This window comes from Agelaius phoeniceus, chromosome 3 (assembly GCF_051311805.1).
Source record: "Agelaius phoeniceus isolate bAgePho1 chromosome 3, bAgePho1.hap1, whole genome shotgun sequence".
NCBI classification, from domain to species: Eukaryota; Metazoa; Chordata; class Aves; order Passeriformes; family Icteridae; genus Agelaius; species Agelaius phoeniceus.
In genome coordinates, this window is record NC_135267.1 from 1,955,499 (window position 1) to 1,978,756 (window position 23,258).

General features: G+C 45.6%; 1 protein-coding gene across 4 annotated transcripts in view; it reads right to left on the minus strand.

The window, feature by feature from the left end:
- Positions 1 to 1,472: 1,472 nt before the first annotated feature.
- Positions 1,473 to 23,258, minus strand: part of DNAJC27 (DnaJ heat shock protein family (Hsp40) member C27) — a 28,620-nt gene continuing 6,834 nt past the window's right edge. The window contains exons 4-8 of one of the 4 annotated variants that reach the window (XM_077176457.1): positions 21,026 to 21,135; positions 20,267 to 20,321; positions 14,477 to 14,599; positions 10,229 to 10,389; positions 1,473 to 2,571 (exon numbers count right to left, since the gene is read on the minus strand). In XM_077176457.1, the coding sequence (XP_077032572.1) occupies positions 2,439 to 2,571; positions 10,229 to 10,389; positions 14,477 to 14,599; positions 20,267 to 20,321; positions 21,026 to 21,135 (582 nt within the window). In that variant the 3' untranslated portion in view covers positions 1,473 to 2,438. Of the gene's footprint in view, positions 2,572 to 5,926; positions 6,276 to 6,539; positions 6,667 to 10,228; positions 10,390 to 14,476; positions 14,600 to 20,266; positions 20,322 to 20,970; positions 21,136 to 23,258 lie in introns of those variants that run through there. The other 3 variants (XM_077176456.1, XM_077176458.1, XM_077176459.1) reach the window with 3 other exon arrangements.

A 23,258-nucleotide genomic window follows, 5' to 3' on the forward strand; every position in this document is an offset into this window, starting at 1 on the left:
CCCAAAACCCCAAATCTCCCAAAATCTCCCCAAAATTGTCCGAAAAATCCCCCAAATCTGACCCCAAATATCCCCAAAATCCCCAAATTTCACCCCAAAAACCCCAAATTTCACCCCAAAAAACCCAAAATCCCCCAAATCTGACCCCAAATCCCCAAATTTCACCCCAAAACCCCCAAATTTCACCCCCAAAAACCCCAAAATCCCCAAATCTGACCCCAAATCCGAGCCCAAATCTGAGCCCCAACCAAAAAAAAAATTGATTGAAAATTCTAAAAAAAAAAGAAAAAATTAAAAAATTTCACTCATTTTTATTTTTTATTTTTTATTTTTTATTTTTCATTTTTTATTTTTCATTTTTCATTTTTCATTTTCCATTTTTCATTTTTTATTTTTCATTTTTCTTTTTTTTTATTTTTCATTTTTTATTTTTCATTTTTCATTTTTCACTTTTTATTTTTTATTTTTTATTTTCTTCCACAATGACCAAACTCATTTTTTAATTTTTTTTGCTCCAAAAAAATTCAAATAAAATTTTATTTTTTTTTGCCTGAGAGCCCCCGAATTTCAACCTTTTAATAATTGAATTGAATTAAAATAATTGAGTTTAATATAATATTAATATCAATGTGGTGTTAATAGGATTGTATTAATTTTATATTGGTATTAATATTATATTAAATTATAATAATTATATATATATAATTATAATAATTTGATTTAATTTAATTTAATTTAATTTAATTAATTTTTTTAAAATTTTATTTTATTTTATTTTATTTTATTTTACTTTATTTTATTTTTATTTAATTTAAATTTAATTTAATTTAATTTAATTTAATTTAATTTAATTTAATTTTATTTTATTTTATTTTATTTTATTTTATTTTATTTTAATAATAATACATCTTTATTTACAATAAATATTGTAACCCAGAACACCTGGAAAATTGGGAATAATCCTTAGGAAAATGGGGAAAAAATCACAGAAAATTGGGAATAATCCTCAAAAAATGGGGAAAAATCATGGAAAATTGGGAATAATCCTCAGGAAAATTGGGAATAATCCTCAGGAAAATTGGGGAAAAATCACGGAAAATTGGGAAAAAAAATCACAGAAAATTGGGAATAATCCTCAGGAAAATTGGGAAAAAATAATGGAAAATTGGGAATAGTCCTCAGGAAAAACTGGGGAAAAATCACAGAAAATTGGGAATAATCCTCAGGAAAATTGGGGAAAAATCACGGAAAATTAGGAAAAAATCATGGAAAATTGGAAATAATCCTCAAGAAAATTAGGAATAAGCCTCAGGAAAATTGGGGGAAAATCATGGAAAATTTGGAATAATCCTCAGGAAAATTGGGAAAAAATCACAGAAAATTGGGAAAAAAATCACAGAAAATTGGGAAAAAATCACAGAAAATTGGGAAAAAATCATGGAAAATTGGGAATAATCCTCAGGAAAATTGGGAAACAATCACGGAAAATTGGGAATAATCCTCAAGAAAATTGGGAAAAAATCACGGAAAATTGGGAATAATCCTCAGGAAAATTGGGAATAATCCTGGAAAAATGGGAAGAACATGAGGAAAATGGGAATAAACCTCAGAAAAATGGGAATAACCCTCAGGAAAATGGGAATAATATTTGGAAAATTGGGAATAACTGAGAGAAAAAATGGGAATAACCCTCAGGAAAATGGGAATAACACTCAGAAAATTGGGAATAACCAGGAGAAAAATGGGAATAACACTGAGAAAAATGGGAATAATTGTTGGAAAATTTAGAATAATTACAGGAAAATTGGGAATAACACTCAGAAAAATGGGAATAACACTCAGAAAAATGGGAATAACCCCTGGAAAAATGGGAATAATTCATGGAAAAACAGGAATAACACTGAGAAAAATGGGAATAACACTGAGAAAAATGGGAATAATTGTTGGAAAAATGGGAATAATTCATGGAAAAACAGGAATAACACTGAGAAAAATGGGAATAACACTGAGAAAAATGGGAATAACCCTCAGAAAATTGGGAATAACTCAAAGAAATCCTGGAATAACACTCAGAAAACTTGGAATTATTCCTGGGACAATGGGAATAATCCATGGAAAACTGGGAATAACCTTGAGGAAACTGGGAATAACCCTCAGGAAAAGTGGGAAGAACCCTGGAAAAGTGGGAAGAACCCTCAGAAAAAATGGGAATAATTCATGGAAAATTGAGAATAACACAAAAAACCAGGAACCCACCCCCAAAACCGCCAATAACGCTCAAAAAATTGAGAATAACCCTGGAGAAAATAGGAATAAATCACGAAAAAATGGGAATAAACCCCCGAAAAACCAGGAAGGAAGCCCAAAATTCCCAAGAATTGCCCATCCCGATGCGGATCCGGTGCCGGAGAGGGAAAATCTGGGAATTTTTTCCGGGTTTATTTGATGTTCTTGAGGAGGGCGGTGCGGGCGTTGACCACGGCCTTGAAGGCGTCCTCGCTGCCGGGCGCCAGGCACTTGTCGGGGTGTAGGAGCACGGCCAGGCGCCGGTACGCCCGTGTCACCTCCTCCCTGCAAAAAAAAACGGGAATTCTGGGATGAAATCTGGGAATTTTGGGGTGAAATCATGGAATTCTGGGGTTTAGGGCAAGGATTTTGGGCCATTCTGGGCTTTAGGGCCCAGGCACTTGTCAGGGTGCAGCAGCACGGCCAGGCCAAGGTACGCCCACGTCACCTCCTCCCTGCAAAAAATGGGAATTCTGGGATGAAATCAAGGAATTTTGGGGTGAAATCATGGAATTCTGGGATTTCCATGGGAATTCTGGGGTTTAGGGCAGGAATTTTGGGCCATTCTGGGCTTTAGGGCCCAGGCCCTTGGCGGGGTGCAGGAGCACGGCCAGGCCAAGGTACGCCCGCGTCACCTCCTCCCTGCAAAAAAAACGGGAATGCCAGGATGAAATCAGGGAATTTTGGGGTTTCCATGGGAATTCTTGAGGGAAATGTGGGTTTTTCTGGCAGGAATTTCAGTTTTTCCCTCAGAAATTTGACCTCTTCCCACAGAAATTCCACCTTCGCCCACAGAAATTCCTGAGGGAAATTGGGTTTTTCTGGTAGGAATTTTGGCTTTTCCCTGGGAATTCTTGAGGGAAATGTGGGGTTTAGGGCAGGGATTTTGGGGTTTAGGACAGGGATTTTGGGGTTTCCATGGGAATTCTGGGGTTTTAGGGCAGGGATTTTGGGGTTTAGGGCAGGGATTTTGGGCCATTCTGGGCTTTAGGGCCAAGGTCCTTGTCGGGGTGCAGCAGGACGGCCAGGCCCGCATCACCTCCTCCCTGAAAAAAATGGGAATTCTGGGATGAAATCAAGGAATTTTGGGCTGAAATCTTGGAATTCTGGGCCTTCCATGGGAATTCTTGAGGGAAATCTGGGATCTGGGCCTTCCATGGGAATTCTTGAGGGAAATCTGGGATTTTCTGGCAGGAATTTCAGTTTTTCCCTCACAATTCTGGCATTTTCCCACTGGAATTCCACCTTTGCCCACAGAAATTCCTGAGGGAGATTGGGGTTGTCTGGTAGGAATTTTGGCTTTGCCCTGGGAATTCCTGAGGGAAATGTGGGGTTTAGGGAAGGGATTTTGGGGTTTAGGGCAGGAATTTTGGGGTTTAGGGCAGGGATTTTGGGGTTTCCATGCGAATTCTGGGGTTTTCGGGCAGGGATTTTGGGGTTTAGGGCAGGGATTTTGGGCCATTCTGGGCTTTAGGGCCCAGGCCCTTGGCGGGGTGCAGCAGCACGGCCAGGCCCACGTCACCTCCTCCCTGCAAAAAACCCAGGAATGCCGGGATGAAATCAGGGAATTCCGGCTGGAAATCATGGAATTCTGGGCCTTCCATGGGAATTCTTGAGGGAAATCTGGGTTTTTCTGGCAGGAATTTCAGTTTTTCCCTCAGAAATTTGACCTCTTCCCACAGAAATTCCACCTTTGCCCACAGAAATTCTTGAGGGAGATTGGGTTTTCCTGGTAGGAATTTTGGCTTTGCCCTGGGAATTCCTGAGGGAATTGTGGGGTTTAGGGCAGGGATTTTGGGGTTTCCATGGGAATTCTGGGGTTTAGGGCAGGGATTTTGGGGTTTAGGGCAGGGATTTTGGGCCATTCTGGGCTTTAGGGCCCAGGCACTTGTCGGGGTGCAGCAGCATGGCCAGGCCCGCATCACCTCCTCCCTGCAAAAAAACCGGGAATTCCGGGATGAAATCATGGAATTCTGGGCTGATATCATGGAATTCTGGGCCTTCCATGGGAATTCTTGAGGGAAATCTGGGTTTTTCTGGCAGGAATTTCAGTTTTTCCCTCACAACTCTGGCATTTTCCCACAGGAGTTCCACCTTTGCCCACAGAAATTCTTGAGGGAGATTGGGTTTTTCTGGTAGGAATTTTGGCTTTTCCATGGGAATTCCTGAGGGAAATGTGGGGTTTAGGGCAGGGATTTTGGGGTTTAGGGCAGGGATTTTGGGGTTTCCATGAGAATTCTGGGGTTCTAGGGCAGGGATTTTGGGGTTTAGGGCAGGGATTTTGGGCCATTCTGGGCTTTAGGGCCCAGGCCCTTGGCGGGGTGCAGCAGCACAGCCAGGCGCTGGTACGCCCGCGTCACCTCCTCCCTGCAAAAAAAAAAGGGAATTCTGGGATGAAATCATGGAATTTTGGGCTGAAATCATGGAATTCTGGGATGAAATCATGGAATTCTGGGGTTCTAGAGCAGGGATTTTGGGCCATTCTGGGCTTTAGGGCCCAGGCCCTTGGCGGGCTGCAGCAGCACGGCCAGGCCCGCGTCACCTCCTCCCTGCAAAAAAAGGGGAATTCCAGACTGGAATTAGGGAATTCCGGCTGGAAATCATGGAATTCTGGGCCTTCCATGGGAATTCTTGAGGGAAATCTGGGTTTTTCTGGCAGGAATTTCAGTTTTTCCCTCAGAAATTTGACCTCTTCCCACAGAAGTTCCACCTTCGCCCACAGAAATTCTTGAGGGAAATTGGGGTTTTCTGGTAGGAATTTTGGCTTTCCCTGGCAATTCTTGAGGGAAATGTGGGGTTTAGGGCAGGGATTTTGGGGTTTCCATGAGAATTCTGGGGTTTTAGGGCAGGGATTTTGCGGTTTCCATGGGAATTCTGGGGGTTTAGGGCAGGGATTTTGGGGTTTAGGGCAGGGATTTTGGGCCATTCTGGGCTTTAGGGCCCAGGCCCTTGGCGGGGTGCAGCAGCACGGCCAGGCCAAGGTACGCCCGCATCACCTCCTCCCTGCAAAAAAAACGGGAATTCTGGGCTGAAATCATGGAATTCTGGGCCTTCCATGGGAATTCTTGAGGGAAAGATGGGATTTTCTGGCAGAAATTTCAGTTTTTCCCTCAGAAATTTCACCCTTTCCCACAGGAATTCCACCTTCGCCCACAGAAATTCCTGAGGGAAATTGGGGTTTTCTGGTAGGAATTTTGGCTTTTCCCTGGGAATTCTTGAGGGAAATGTGGGGTTTAGGGCAGGGATTTTGGGGTTTCCATGGGAATTCTGGGGTTTAGGTCAGGGATTTTGGGGTTTAGGGCAGGGATTTTGGGCCATTCTGGGCTTTAGGGCCCAGGCCCTTGGCGGGGTGCAGCAGCACGGCCAGGCCAAGGTACGCCCGCGTCACCTCCTCCCTGCAAAAAAAAACGGGAATGCCGGGATGGAAACAGGGAATTCTGGGCTGAAATCATGGAATTCTGGGCCTTCCATGGGAATCCTTGAGGGAAATCTGGGTTTTTCTGGCAGGAATTTCAGTTTTTCCCACAGAAATTTCACCCTTTCCCACAGAAACTCCACCTTTTCCCACAGCAATTCCTGAGGGAAATTGGGGTTTTCTGGTAGGAATTTTGGCTTTGTCCTGGGAATTCTTGGGGGAAATGTGGGGTTTAGGGCCAGGATTTTGGGGTTTCCATGGGAATTCTGGGGTTTTAGGGCTGGGATTTTGGGGTTTAGGGCAGGGATTTTGGGCCATTCTGGGCTTTAGGGCCCAGGCACTTGTCGGGGTGCAGCAGCACGGCCAGGCGCCGGTACGCCCGTGTAACCTCCTCCCTGCAAAAAAAACGGGAATTCTGGGCTGAAATCATGGAATTCTGGGGTGAAATCATGGAATTCTGGGATTTCCATGGGAATTCTGGGGTTTAGGGCAGGGATTTTGGGCCATTCTGGGCTTTAGGGCCCAGGCCCTTGGCGGGGTGCAGCAGCACGGCCAGGCCCGCGTCACCTCCTCCCTGCAAAAAAAGGGGAATTCCAGACTGGAATTAGGGAATTCCGGCTGGAAATCATGGAATTCTGGGCCTTCCATGGGAATTCTTGAGGGAAATCTGGGATTTTCTGGCAGGAATTTCAGTTTTTCCCTCACAATTCTGGTATTATCCCACAGAAATTCCACCTTTTCCCACAGAAATTCTTGAGGGAAATTGGGTTTTTCTGGTAGGCATTTTGGTTTTCCCTGGGAATTCTTGAGGGAAATGTGGGGTTTAGGGCAGGGATTTTGGGGTTTCCATGGGAATTCTGGGGGTTTAGGGCAGGGATTTTGGGCCATTCTGGGCTTTAGGGCCCAGGCCCTTGGCGGGGTGCAGCAGCACGGCCAGGCGCCGGTACGCCCGTGTAACCTCCTCCCTGCAAAAAAAACGGGAATTCTGGGATGAAATCATGGAATTTTGGGGTTTCCATGGGAATTCTGGGGTTCTAGGGCAGGGATTCTGGGGTTCTAGGGCAGGGATTTTGGGCCATTCTGGGCTTTAGGGCCCAGGCCCTTGGCGGGGTGCAGCAGCACGGCCAGGCCAAGGTACGCCCGCGTCACATCCTCCCTGCAAAAAAAGGGGAATTCCAGACTGGAATTAGGGAATTCCGGCTGGAAATCATGGAATTCTGGGCCTTCCATGGGAATTCTTGAGGGAAATCTGGGTTTTTCTGGCAGGAATTTCAGGTTTTCCCTCAGAAATTTGACCTCTTCCCACAGAAGTTCCACCTTTGCCCACAGAAATTCCTGAGGGAAATTGGGGTTTTCTGGTAGGAATTTTGGCTTTTCCCTGGGAATTCTTGAGGGAAATGTGGGGTTTAGGGCAGGGATTTTGGGGTTTAGGGCAGGAATTTTGGGGTTTAGGGCAGGGATTTTGGGGTTTCCATGGGAATTCTTGAGGGAAATCTGGGGGTTTCATGCAGAAATTTCTGGTTTTCCCTCAGAATTCTGGCATTTTCCCACAGGATTTCTACCTTTTCCAGAGAAATTCCACCTCTTCCCACAGAATCTCCACCTTTTCCCACAAGAATTCCACCATTTCCCTTGGAAATTCCACCTTTTCCCACAAAAATTCCACCATTTCCCTCAGGAATTCCACCTTCTCCCTTGGAAATTACACCTTTTCCCTTGGAAATTACACCATTTTCAGGGTTTTTCCCTCAAGAATTCCACCTTTTCCCTCAAGAATTCCACCATTTCCCATGGGAATTCCACCCTTTCCCTGGGTTTTTCCCTCAAGAATTCCACCATTTCCCTCAGGAATTCCACCTTTTCCCTTGGAAATTCCACCTTTTCCCACAGGAATTCCACCTTTTGCCACAAGAATCCCAGATTTTCCCTTGCAATTTCCACTTTTTCCCACAAGAATTCCACCTTTCCCCTGGAAATTCCACCATTTCCCATGGGAAATCCACCCTTTCCCCGGGTTTTCCCTCAAGAATTCCAGCTTTTCCCACAGGAATTCCACCTTTTCCCCTGGAAATTCCACCTTTTCTCTTGGAAATTACACCTTCTCCCTGAAGAATTCCATCCTTTCCCCAGGTTTTTCCCACAGGAATTCCACCTTTTCCCTCAGGAATTCCACCTTTTCCCTTGGAAATTCCACCCTTTCCCTGGGTTTTTCCCTCAAGATTTCCACCTTTTCCCTTGGCAATGCCACCCTTTCCCTTGGAAATTCCCCCTTTTCCCTCAAGAATTCCACCTTTTCCCTCGGAAATTCCACCTTTTCCCTCAAGAATTCCACCATTTCCCACAGGAATTCCACCTTTTCCCTCATGAATTCCTCCTTTTCCCATGGGAATTCCACCACTTCCCATGGGAATTCCACCCTTTCCCTGGGTTTTTCCCTCAAGATTTCCACCTTTTCACTCAAGATTTCCACCTTTTCCCTCAGGAATTCCACGATTTCCCTCAGGAATTCCACCTTTTCCCTTCAAAATTCTACCTTTTCCCTTAAGAATTCCACCCTTTCCCTGAAGAATTCCACCCTTTCCCTGGGTTTTTCTCTCCAAAATTCCATTTGTCCCTCAAGAATTCCGCCTTTTCCCACAAGAATTCCACCATTTCCCTCAAGAATTCCACCCTTTCCCCAGGTTTTTCCCACAGGAATTCCACCTTTTCCCTTGGAAATTCCACCCTTTCCCTGGGTTTTTCCCTCAAGATTTCCACCTTTTCCCTCAGGATTTCCTCCTTTTCCCTTGGAAATTTCACCTTTTCCCTTGGAAATTCCATCGTTTCCCTGGGTTTTTCCCTCAAGATTTCCACCTTTTCCCTCAGGAATTCCACCTTTTCCCTCAGGAATTCCACCTTTTCCCTCAAGATTTCTGCCTTTTCCCTTGGAAATTCCACTTTTTCCCTCAAGAATTCCACCCTTTCCCCGGGTTTTTCCCTCAAAAATTCCATTTTTCCCTCAAGAATTCCACCCTTTCCCTCAAGAATTCCACCCTTTCCCTGGGTTTTTCCCTCAAGAATTCCAATTTTGCCCTCAAGATTTCCACCTTTTCCCTCAAGATTTCCACCTTTTCCCTCAGGAATTCCACGATTTCCCTCAGGAATTCCACCTTTTCCCTTCAAAATTCCACCTTTTCCCTTAAGAATTCCACCTTTTCCCATGGGAATTCCACCCTTTCCCTGGGTTTTTCCCTCCAAAATTCCATTTGTCCCTCAAGAATTCCGCCTTTTCCCACATGAATTCCACCTTTTCCCTCAAGAATTCCAACTTTTCCCTTGGAAATTCCACCATTTCCCTCAAGAATTCCACCCTTTCCCCAGGTTTTTCCCACAGGAATTCCACCTTTTCCCACAAAAATTCCACCTTTTCCCTCAAGAATTCCACCTTTTCTCTCATGAATTCCGCCTTTTCCCTTGGAAATTCCACCTTTTCCTTTGGAAATTCCACCCTTTCCCTGGGTTTTTCCCTCAGGATTTCCACCTTTTCCTACAGGAATTCCACCTTTTCCCTCAAGAATTCCACCCTTTCCCTGGGTTTTTCCCTCAAGAATTCCACCATTTCCCTCAGGAATTCCGCCTTTTCCCTTGGAAATTCCACCTTTTCCCACAGGAATTCCACCTTTTGCCACAAAAATCCCAGATTTTCCCTTGACAATTTCCACTTTTTCCCACAAGAATTCCACCTTTCCCCTGGAAATTCCACCATTTCCCATGGGAAATCCACCCTTTCCCTGGGTTTTTCCCTCTAAAATTCCATTTTTCCTTCAAGAATTCCACCTTTTTCCACAAGAATTCCACTTTTTCCCTCATGAATTCCTCCTTTTCCCTTGGAGACAATTCCACCATTTCCCATGGGAATTCCACCCTTTCCCTGTGTTTTTCCCTCAAAAATTCCATGTTTTCTCACAAGAATTCCACCTTTTCCCTTGGAAATTCCATCTTTTCCCTCAAGAATTCCACCTTTTCCCTTGGAAATTCCACCTTTTCCCACAGGAATTCCACCTTTTGCCACAAGAATCCCAGATTTTCCATTGCAATTTTCACTTTTTCCCTCTAGAATTCCAGCTTTTCCCTCAAGAATTCCACCTTTTCCCTCAAGAATTCCCCCATTTTCCCTCAAGAATTCCACCTTTTCCCTTGGAAATTCCACCTTTTCCCATGGGAATTCCACCTTTTCCCTTCAAAATTCCACCTTTTCCCTCAAGAATTCCACCTTTTCCTTCAAGAATTCCACCTTTTTTCATGGGAATTCCACCCTTTCCCTGGGTTTTTCCCTCAAGAATTCCACGTTTTCTCACAAGAATTCCACTTTTTCCCTCATGAATTCCTCCTTTTCCCTTGGAAATTCCACAATTTCCCTCAGAAATTCCACCTTTTCCCACAGGAATTCCACCATTTCCCCTGGAAATTCCACCTTTTCCCTCAAGAATTCCACCTTTTCCCTTGGAATTTCCACCTTTTCCCTTGGAAATTCCCGTTTTTCCGTACCTGGACGCTCCGGGTTTGAGCCCCAGCATGTCCCAGCTGTCCTTGCTGTTGCGGATCCTGCGGATGGCGTCCGCCTGCTCCCGCGTGAAGCTGATCCCGGAGCCGCCCGCCGGCCGCTTCCCGCCGTTCTCACACACCTCCACGATGGCCGAGTAGAAATTCTGGGAATTCCGAGGGGGTTGGGGAAATATTTTAAATTTTTTTGAATTTTTGGGGCATTTTTTTGGGATTTTGGGGCATTTTTTTGGGATTTTGGGGCTTTTTTAGGGTTTTTTTCTGGGTTTTTTTTTGAATTTTTTGGGGATTTTTTGGGGGATTTTGGGGCTTCCCGCCGTTCTCACACACCTCCACGATGGCCGAGTAGAAATTCTGGGAATTTCGAGGGGTTTTGGGGATATTTTTAATTTTTGGGGGATTTTTTTTGGGATTTTGGGGCTTTTTTGGGGGGGTTTTGGGTTTTTTTTGAATTTTTTGGGGATTTTTTGGGGGATTTTGGGCCTTCCCGCCGTTCTCACACACTCCACGATGGCCGAGTAGAAATTCTGACAATTCCCAACAGGAATCAGATCCCATTCCCAAACATTTTTTCCAGGAAAATCTCGGATCCAAATCCCACAGGACATTCCCAACAATCCCAGATCCCATTCCCAGGATGATCCCAGGACAATCCCGGATCCAATTCCCAAACCCTTCCCAGGGCGATCCCAACAATCCCAGATCCCATTCCCAAACTTTTCCCAGGAAAATCCCAAATCCCATTCCCAGCCCTTCACTCCCAACAATCCCAGATCCCATTCCCAAATTTCTCCCATGAAAATCCCAGATCCCATTCCCAGCCCTTCAATCCAACAATCCCAGATCCAATTCCCAAACTTTTCCCAGGAAAATCCCAGATCCCATTCCCAGCCCTTCACTCCCAACAATCCCAGATTTAATTCCCAAACTTTTCCAAGGAAATCCCAGATCCAGCTCCCAGCCCTTCACTCCCAACAATCCCAGATCCCATTCCCAGCTCTTTCCCAGGACAATCCCGGATCCAAGATCCAGCTCCTTCCCAGGGCAATCCCAAAAATCCTGGATCCAATTCCCAGGATAATCCCAAAAATCCCAGACCCAATTCCCAAACCTTTTCCAGGAAAATCCCAGATCCAATTCCCAGCCCTTTCCCAGGAAAATTCCCGGATCCAGTTCCGAGCCCTTTCCCAGGAAAATCCTGGATCCAAATCCCAGCATTCCCCAGCACATTCCCAACAACCTCAGATCCCATTCCCAAACTTTTCCCAGGAAAATCCTGGATCCAAATCCCAGACCCAGATGGGACAATCCCAACAATCCCAGATCCCATTCCCAAACTTCTCCCATGAAAATCCCAAATCCCATTCCCAGCCCTTCAATCCAACAATCCCAGATCCCATTCCCGGGATGATCCCAGGAAAATCCTGGATCCAAATCCCACGGGACATTCCCAATAATCCCAGATCCCATTCCCAAACCCTTCCCAGGACAATCCTGGATCCAAATCCCAAACCTTGATGGGCCAATCCCAACAATCCCAGATCCAATTCCCAAATTTCTGCCAGGAAAATCCCAGATCCCATTCCCAGCCCTTCAATCCCAACAATCCCAGATCCAATTCCCAAACTTTTCCAAGGAAATCCCAGATCCCATTCCCAGCCCTTCAATCCCAACAATCCCAGATCCCATTCCCAAACTTTTCCCAGGAAAATCCCAGATCCCATTCCCAGCCCTTCAATCCCAACAATCCCAGATTTAATTCCCAAACTTTTCCAAGGAAATCCCAGATCCAGCTCCCAGCTCTTCAATCCCAACAGCCCCAGATCCAATTCCCAGCTCTTTCCCAGGACAATCCCGGATCCAAGATCCAGCTCCTTCCCAGGGCAATCCCAAAAATCCTGGATCCAATTCCCAGGATAATCCCAAAAATCCCAGACCCAATTCCCAAACCTTTCCCAGGGAAATCCCAGACCCAATTCCCAGCCCTTTCCCAGGAAAATCCTGGATCCAAATCCCAGCCCTTTCCCAGGAAAATCCTGGATCCAAATCCCAGCATTCCCCAGCACATTCCCAACAACCTCAGATCCCATTCCCAGCCTTTTCCCAGGAAAATCCCGGATCCAAATCCAAAACCCTTCCCAGGGTGATCACAACAACCCCAGATCCAATTCCCAGCCCTTTTCCAAGAAAATCCTGGATCCAACTCCCAGCCCTCCAATCCCAACAATCCTGGATCCCATTCCCACCTGGAACAATTCCCAGAATTCCCACCCAGGAAAATTCCCAGAATTCCCACCTGGGACATTTCCCAGAGTTCCCACCCGGGAAAATTCCCACCTGGAGTTCATTCCCACCTGGAACATCTCCTGGATCATTCCCACCCGGAACATCTCCCAGAATTCCCACCCAGAATTCCCACCCGGAATTCCCAGAATTCCCACCCGGAATTCCCAGAATTCCCACCTGGAACAACTCCCAGAATTCCCCACCCGGAACAATTCCCCGAGTTCCCACCCAGGAGAGAATTCCCGGGCCAATTCCCGGAGTTCCTTCCCACCTGGAACAATTCCCGGAATTCCCACCTGGAACAAATCCCAGAATTCCCAGAACAATTCCCAGAGTTCCCACCCGGGACAATTCCCACCCGGAGTTTGGAATTCCCACCTGGAACAATTCCCGGAATTCCCACCCGGGAGAGAATTCCCGGAATTCCCACCTGGAACATCTCCCAGAATTCCCACCTGGCCCTGATCCCACACTCCCACCCAGGATTCCTGCCTGGAATTCCCACCCAGAATTCCCAGAATTCCCATCCAGAACAATTCCCAGAGTTCCCACCTGGAATTCCCACCAGGAACATCTCCCAGAATTCCCACCTGGAACCATTCCCTGAGTTCCTGAAACAATTCCCAGAATTCCCACCTGGAACATCTCCCGATCATTCCCACCCGGGCCCTGATCCCACACTCCCACCTGGGATTCCTGCCCAGAATTCCCACCCAGAACAATTCCCAGAATTCCCACCTGGAACATCTCCCGATCATTCCCACCCGGGCCCTGATCCCAGAATTCCCACCCGGGATTCCCTCCTGGAACAACTCCCAGAATTCCCACCCGGGACAATTCCTGGAATTCCCAGAACAATTCCCAGAGTTCCCACCCGGGACAATTCCCAGAATTCCCAGAACAATTCCCAGAGTTCCCACCCGGGACAATTCCCACCCAGAGTTCCTTCCCACCTGGAACAATTCCCGGAATTCCCACCTGGAACAATTCCCAGAATTCCCATCAGGAACATCTCCTGATCATTCCCACCCGGCCCTGATCCCACACTCCCACCTGGGATTCCTGCCCGGAATTCCCACCCAGAATTCCCAGAATTCCCATCCAGAACAATTCCCAGAGTTCCCACCTGGAATTCCCACCAGGAACATCTCCCAGAATTCCCACCTGGAACAATTCCCAGAATTCCCATCAGGAACATCTCCTGATCATTCCCACCCGGGCCCTGATCCCACACTCCCACCCGGAATTCCCACCCAGAGTTCCCAACCTGGAGAATTCCCAGAGTTCCCACCTGCAACAATTCCCAGAGTTCCCACCCCGGATAATTCCCCCCCAGAATTCCCACCCGGGACAATTCCCGGAGTTCCTTCCCACCTGGAACAATTCCTGGAATTCCTGTGACAATTCCCAGAGTTCCCACCCAGAAAATCTCCTGGAATTCCCACCTGGAATTCCCACCCAGATCATCTCCTGGAATTCCCACCAGGAACATCTCCCGGAATTCCCACCTGGAACAATTCCCAGAATTCCCACCTGGAACATCTCCCGATCATTCCCACCCGGGCCCTGATCCCACACTCCCACCCAGGAGAATTCCCGGAGTTCCCACCTGGAACATCTCCCGGAATTCCCAGAACAATTCCCAGAATTCCCACCCGGGACAATTCCCACCCGGAGTTCGGAATTCCCACCTGAAACATCTCCCATAATTCCCACCCGGGGGACAATTCCCGGAATTCCCACCTGGAACATCTCCCGGAATTCCCACCTGGAACAATTCCCGATCATTCCCACCCGGGCCCTGATCCCACACTCCCACCCGGGATTCCCACCCAGGAGAATTCCCAGAATTCCCACCCAGGAGAATTCCCACCCGGAGTTCGGAATTCCCACCCGGGGGACAATTCCCGGAATTCCCACCCGGGGAACAATTCCCGGGATTCCCACCTGGAACATCTCCTGGATGCCCTCCCCGCTCTGTGCCGAGGTTTCCCAGTAGAGGAACCCACGGCTCTCGGCCCAGAGCCGCCCCTCGCTCTCGTCCACCACCCGCAGCTTCCCCGCGTCCACCTGGGAAACAATGGAACAACACCGGGAATAAACACCGGGAAAATGGGAATGAACACCGGGAATGAACACCCGCAGCTTCCCCGCGTCCACCTGGGAACAAACACCGGGAAAAATGGGAATGAACACCCGGAAAAATGGGAATGAACACCTGGAAAAATGGGAATGAACACCCGGAAAAATGGGAATGAACACCGGGAATGAACACCCGCAGCTTCCCCGCGTCCACCTGGGAATAAACACCCGGAAAATGGGAATGAACACCGGGAATGAACACCCACAGCTTCCCCGCGTCCACCTGGGAATAAACCATGGGAAAGAACACCCAGAAAACTGGGAATAAACACCCGCAGCTTCCCCGCATCCACCTGGGAACAAACAAGTGAACAATGGAAATAAACACAACGGGAATGAACACCGGGAATGAACAACCGGGAATGAACACCAGCAGCTTCCCCGCGTCCACCTGGGAATAAACACCAGGAATAAACAACTGGGAATGAACAACCGGGAATGAACACCGGGATAAACACCCACAGCTTCCCCGCGTCCACCTGGGAACAAACACACGGAATAAACACCGGGAATGAACAACCGGGAATAAACACCCGCAGCTTCCCCGCATCCACCTGGGAAACAACACCTGGGAAAATGGGAATGAACACCGGGAAAACCAGGAATGAACACCCGCGGCTTCCCCGCGTCCACCTGGGAAACAATGAACGGACACCGGGAAAAATGGGAATGAACACTGGGAATGAACACCCGGAATAAACACCCGCAGCTTCCCCACGTCCACCTGGGAAACAATGGAACAACACCCGGGAAAATGGGAATAAACACCGGGAAAAATGGGAATGAACACCAGGAATGAACACCCACAGCTTCCCCACGTCCACCTGGGAATGGAACAACAACGGGAAAATGGGAATGAACACCCGGAAAAATGGGAATGAACACCGGGAATGAACACCCACAGCTTCCCCGCGTCCACCTGGGAAACAATGGAACAAACACTGGGAAAAGGGGAATGAACACCGGGAAAAATGGGAATGAACACCCGCAGCTTCCCCACGTCCACCTGGGAATGGAACAACACCGGGAAAATGGGAATGAACACTGGGAATGAACACAACGGGAATGAACACCCACAGCTTCCCCGCGTCCACCTGGGAACAAACAAATGAACAATGGAAATAAACACAACGGGAATGAACACCGGGAATAAACACCGGGAATGAACACCCGCAGCTTCCCCACGTCCACCTGGGAATGAAACAACACCCGGGAAAATGGGAATAAACACCGGGAAAAATGGGAATGAACACTGGGAATAAACACCGGGAATAAACAACTGGAATGAACAACTGGGAATAAACACCCGGAATAAACACCCACAGCTTCCCCACGTCCACCTGGGAATGCATGAACAACGGGAATGAACACCTGGAAACATGGGAATAGACTCCGGGAAAACAGGGAATAAACACCGGGAAAACTGGGAATAAGCACCCGCAGCTTCCCCGCATCCACCTGGGAATGAACAAATGAACACCCGGAAAAATGGGAATGAACACTGGGAATAAACACCGGGAATGAACACCGGGAATGAACACCCGCAGCTTCCCTGCGTCCACCTGGGAAACAATGGAACAACAACAGGAAAAATGGGAATGAACAACCCGGAAAAATGGGAATGAACACCCGCAGCTTCCCTGCGTCCACCTGGGAATGGACAATGGGAAAAAACACACGGAAAATGGGAATGAACACCTGGAAAAATGGGAATGAACACCCGCAGCTTCCCCGCGTCCACCTGGGAATGGAACAAACACACGGAAAATGGGAATGAACACCCACAGCTTCCCCATGTCCTCCTGGGAATGGAACAACACCGGGAAAAATGGGAAAGAACACCTTGAAAAATGGGAATGAACACCGGGAAAAATGGGAATGAACACCCGCAGCTTCCCCGCATCCACCTGGGAATGAACAACAACGGGAAAAATGGGAATGAACACCAGGAATAAACACCGGGAATGAACACCCGCAGCTTCCCTGCGTCCACCTGGGAATGGACAACAACGGGAAAATGGGAATGAACAACAATGGGAAAAATGGGAATGAACACTGGGAATAAACACCCGCAGCTTCCCCGCGTCCACCTGGGAATGGAACAAACACATGGAAAATGGGAATGAACACGGGGAAAAATGGGAATGAACACTGGGAATGAACACCCGCAGCTTCCCCGCATCCACCTGGGAATAAACAATGGGAAAATTGAGAATAAACACCTGGAAAACTGGGATTAAACACCCACAGCTTCCCCATGTCCAACTGGGAATAAACACCCAGAAAAACAACCGGAAAATTGGGACTAAACACCGGGAAAACCGGGAATAAACACCGGGAAAATTGGGAATAAACACCCACAGCTTCCCCGCGTCCACCTGGGAACGGAACAAACACACGGGAAAATGGGAATGAACAACGGGAAAAATGGGAATGAACACCCGCAGCTTCCCTGCGTCCACCTGGGAACATGAACACCGGGAATAAACACCTGGAAAATCGGGAATAAACACCTGGAAAAACGGGAATGAACACCAGCAGCTTCCCTGCGTCCACCTGGGAATGGAACAACAACGGGAAAAATGGGAATGAACACCCGGAATGAACACAACCGGAATGAACACAACCGGAATGAACACAACCGGAATAAACACCCGCAGTTTCCCCACGTCCACCTGGGAATAAACAATGGGAATAAACTACCGGAATGAACACAGCCGGGAATGAACAGCGGGAATGAACACCTGCAGCTTCCCCGCGTACACCTGGGAATAAACAAACGAACAACCAGAAAAATGGGAATGAACACCCGGAAAAATGGGAATGAACACCCGCAGCTTCCCCGCGTCCACCTGGGAAACAATGGAACAACAACGGGAAAAATGGGAATGAACACCCGGAAAATGGGAATGAACACCTGGAAAAATGGGAATGAACACCCGCAGCTTCCCCGCGTCCACCTGGGAAACAATGGAACACTGGGAATAAACACACAGAAAACTGGGAATAAACACCCGGAAAACTGGGAATAAACACCTGCAGCTTCCCCGCGTCCACCTGGGAATGAACAATGGGAAAAAAACACACAGAAAACTGGGAATAAACACCCGGAAAACTGGGAATGAACACCCGCAGCTTCCCCGCGTCCACCTGGGAATGAACACCGGGAAAATGGGAATGAACACCTGGAAAAATGGGAATGAACACCCGCAGCTTCCCCGCGTCCACCTGGGAATGAACAATGGGAAAAAACACACAGAAAACTGGGAATGAACACTAGGAAAACTGGGAATAAACACCCACAGCTTTCCAGCATCCACCTGGGAATGAACAACAACGGGAAAATGGGAATGAACACCTGGAAAAATGGGAATGAACACCCGCAGCTTCCCCGCGTCCACCTGGGAACATGAACAATGGGAAAAAAACCAGAAAAATGGGAATGAACACCGGGAAAACTGGGAATAAACACCCGCAGCTTCCCCGCGTCCACCTGGGAATGGACAATGGGAAAAAACACACAGGAAACTGGGAATAAACACCCGGAAAACTGGGAATAAACACCTGCAGCTTCCCCGTGTCCACCTGGGAATAAACGAACGAACAACCAGGAATGAACAACCGGAATAAACACCCGGAATAAACACCCGCAGCTTCCCCGCGTCCACCTGGGAATGGACAACAACGGGAAAATGGGAATGAACACCGGGAATGAACACCGGGAATGAACACCCACAGTTTCCCCGCGTCCACCTGGGAATAAACAACGGGAATAAACAACCGGAATGAACACCGGGAATAATGGGAATGAACACCGGGAATAAACACCCGCAGCTTCCCCGCGTCCACCTGGGAATGAACAACACCGGGAAAAATGGGAATGAACAACGGGAAAATGGGAATGAACACCCGGGAAAATGGGAATGAACACCCGCAGCTTCCCCGCGTCCACCTGGGAAACAATGGAACAACAACGGGAAAAATGGGAATAAACACCCGGAAAAATGGGAATGAACACTGGGAATGAACACCCGCAGCTTCCCCGCGTCCACCTGGGAATGAACAACAACAGGAAAAATGGGAATGAACACCGGGAATGAACACCCGCAGCTTCCCCGCGTCCACCTGGGAACATGAACACCGGGAATAAACACCTGGAAAATCGGGAATAAACACCTGGAAAAATGGGAATGAACACCCGCAGCTTCCCCGCGTCCACCTGGGAATGGACAATGGGAAAAAACACACAGAAAACTGGGAATAAACACCTGCAGCTGCCCCGTGTCCACCTGGGAATGAACAACAACGGGAAAAATGGGAATGAACAACGGGAAAAATGGGAATGAACAACGGGAAAAATGGGAATGAACATCCACAGCTTCCCCGCATCCACCTGGGAATAAACACCCAGAAAAAACGGGAATAAACATCTGGAAAATTGGGAATAAACACTAGGAAAAGTGGGAATAAACACCAGGAAAAAACACCTGGAAAATTGGGAATAAACACCTGCAGCTTCCCCACATCCACCTGGGAATAAATACCCAGAAAAACTGGGAATAAACACCTGGAAAATTTGGAATAAACATCTGGAAAATTGGGACTAAACACCGGCAGCTTCCCTGCGTCCACCTTGGAACAAACACCTGGAAAATTGGGAATTTCCATCCTGGAGGATCCAATCAGGAACAAACCCCGGGAATGGCTCTGGAATCCCCAGAATTCCCACAATTCCCAGAATTTCAATCTCACAAGATCCAGTCAGGAACAAAACCCCCATGAATCTCTCCAGAATCCCCAGAATATTCCCAGAATTCCCATCCCACTGCATCCAATCAGGAACAAACCCCGGGAATGGCTCCAGAATTCCCAGAAATTCCCATCCTGGTAGATCCAGTTGGGAACAAACCCTGGGAATGGCTCTGGAATCTCCATCCCACAGGATCCAATCAGGAACAAAGCCCAGGAACAGCTCCAGAATTCCCAGAATTCCCATCCTGGTGGATCCAACCAGGAACGAACCCTGGGAACGGCCCTGGAATCTCCAGAATATTCCCAGAATTTCCATCCTGGGGGATCCAGTTGGGAACAAAGCCCAGGAATGGCTCTGGAATCTCCAGAATTCCCAGAATTCCAATCCCACAGGATCCAATCTGGAACAAAGCCCAGGAATGGCTCCAGAATTCCCAGAATTCCCATCCTGCAGGATCCAGCCTGGAAAACACTCTGGGAATGGCTCTGGATTCTTGGAATCTCCAGAATTCCTGGGATTTCCATCCTGGAGGATCCAGCTGGGAACAAACTTTGGGAATGGCTCTGGAATCCCCAGAATTTCGATCCAGTTGGGAACAAAGCCCAGGAACGGCTCCGGAATCAGGATCAGGAACCCCCAGAATTCCCAGAATTCCCGTGGATAACCCCGCACCTTGTTGGCGCAGACAACGCTGTCGAGGCTGGCGTGCGGCCCCAGCCTGGAACAAACCCTGGGAACGGCTCTGGAATTCCCAGAATATTCCCAGAATTCCCATCCCACAGGATCCAATCAGGACCAGGAGCCCCCAGAATTCCCAGAATTCCCATTGGATAACCCCGCACCTTGTTGGCGCAGACGGCGAAGACGACGCTGTCGAGGCTGGCGTGGGGCCCCAGCCTGGAAGGGCTCTGGAATGCCCAGAATTCCCATCCCACAGGATCCAATCAGGATCAGGATCCCCCAGAATTCCCAGAATTCCCAGAATTCCCATAATTCCCATGGATAACCCCGCACCTTGTTGGCGCAGACGGCGCAGACGACGCTGTCGAGGCTGGCGTGCGGCCCCAGCCTGGAATGCCCAGAATATTCCCATCCCACAGGATCCAATCAGGACCAGGATCCCCCAGAATTCCCAGAATTCCCGGAATTCCCAGAATTCCCATAATTCCTGTGGATAACCCCGCACCTTGTTGGCGCAGACGGCGAAGACGACGCTGTCGAGGCTGGCGTGGGGCCCCAACCTGGAACAAACCCCGGCAACGGCCCTGGAATCCCCAGAATTCCCATCCCACAGGATCCAATGAGGATCAGGAACCCCCAGAATTCCCAGAATTCCCAGAAATTCCCATAATTCCCGTTGGATAACCCCGCACCTTGTTGGCGCAGACGGCGCAGACGACGCTGTCGAGGCTGGCGTGCGGCCCCAGCCTAGAATCCCTGGAATCCCCAGAACATTCCCATCCCACAGGATCCAATGAGGATCAGGAGCCCCCAGAATTCCCGTAATTCCCAGAATTCCCGGAATTCCCGTTGGATAACGCCGCACCTTGTTGGCGCAGACGGCAAAGACGACGCTGTCGAGGCTGGCGTGCGGCCCCAGCTCGCGGCGCATCTCGGCCAGCCAGGAGTCGAGCGCCTCGAAGGATTCCTTGGAGCCCACGTCGTAGACCAGCAGCACCCCCTGCGTGTCCTTGTAGAACTCGTTACGAACCTGGGGAGCGCCCCCGGGGGCGGGAAATATTCCATGGAAAAATATTCCATGGGAAAATATTCCATGGGAAAAATATTCCATGGGAAAAATGGGAATTGGCACCACGCCCCCAAAATGTGTGGGGAAGGTGGGGAAGGGGCCAGGGAATGGGGAAAAGCAGGGAAGGGGGAAGCTGGGAAATGTTGTTTTGTAATGAAATATAATAACATAAAGTAAAATAAAGTAAAATAAAATAAAATAAAATAAAATAAAATAAAATAAAATAAAATAAAATAAAATAATGTAGTGAACATAATATAGTATACTGTAATGTAATGCAATGCAATGTAATAGAGTATAGTATAATATAATATAATATAATGTAGTGTAATGTAATGTAATAAGTATAATATAATATAATATAATATAATATATATTCTAATCTAATATAGGCAGTGTAATGTAGTGTAATTAATATAATTAACATAACATAATGTAATGTAACAAATGTAATGTAATGCAATGCAATATAATGTAATATAGCATAATATAATGTAATATAGTATACTATAATATAATATAATATAATGTAATGTAATGTAATGCAATATAATGTAATATAATGTAATGTAATGTAATGTAATATAATGCAATATAATATAATGTAATATAAAATAACATAATATATATTCTAATCTAATATAACATAGGCAGGGTAATGTAGTGTAATTAATATAATTAACATAACATAATGTAATGTAACAAATGTAATGTAATGCAATGCAATATAATGTAATATAGTGTAATATAGTATAATATAATGTAATGTAATGTGATGTAATATAGTATAATGTAATATCATTTAATATAACTAAATAATACAATATAATGCAATGTAATGCTATGCAGTAATAAAATAAATATAATATAATATAATATAATATAATATAATATAATATAATATAATATAATATAATATAATATAACATAATATAATATAATGAACACAATATAGTATAATGTAATGTAATGCAGTGTAATGTAATGCAATTAATATAATAAATATATTATAATGCAAAATATAACATAACAAAATAATCAACGTAATGCAATAATATAACATAATAAATATAATGTCATATAATGTAATATAATATATTATAACTAATGTAACATTATGTAATGTAAGAATACAATGTAATGTAACATAATATAAAAATATAATGTAATGTGATGTTATGTAATGTAATGTAATATAATCTAATATAATATATATTCTAATCTAATATAATATAGGCAGTGTAATGTAATTGATATAATTAATATAAGGTAATGTAACAAATGTAATGTAATGCAATGTAATATAATGTAATATAAATATATAAAACAATATAATGCAATGCAATGCTATGCAATATTATAATAGAATAGAAAAGAATAATGTAATGAATCTAATCTAATGTAATGTAATATAATATAATTAATATAATATAATATAATATAATATAATATATAATATATATTCTAATCTAACATAGGCAGTGTAATGTAGTGTAATTAATATAATTAACATAAGGTAATGTAATGTAACAAATGTAATGGAATGCAATGCAATGTAATGTAATCTAAATATATATTACAATATAATGCAATGCAATGCAATGCAAAAATATAATATAATATAATATAATATAATATAATATAATATAATATAATATAATGAACATAATATAGTATAATGTGATGTAATGCAGTGTAATGTAATGCAATAATATAATATAATAAATAAAACGTAATATAATATAACATAATATAATATAACTAATGTAACATTATGTAATGTAAGAATACAATGTAATGTAACATAATATAATAAATTTTATAGATATAAATAATATATTAAAATAATATAAAATACATAATATATGTAATGTATAATATCAAAATAAATAATAGATAAATACTCCTTATGCACCTGCAGAGGGGGCAGGGGAATGGGGAAAACAAAAATATTCCAGGGAAAATACAATAAAATAATAGAATAAAATAAAATTACTTAAATTAAATAAATGAAATGAAATGAAATATATATATTTGTATATAAAGAATAGAATGGAATAATAGAACATAATGTAATGTAATAT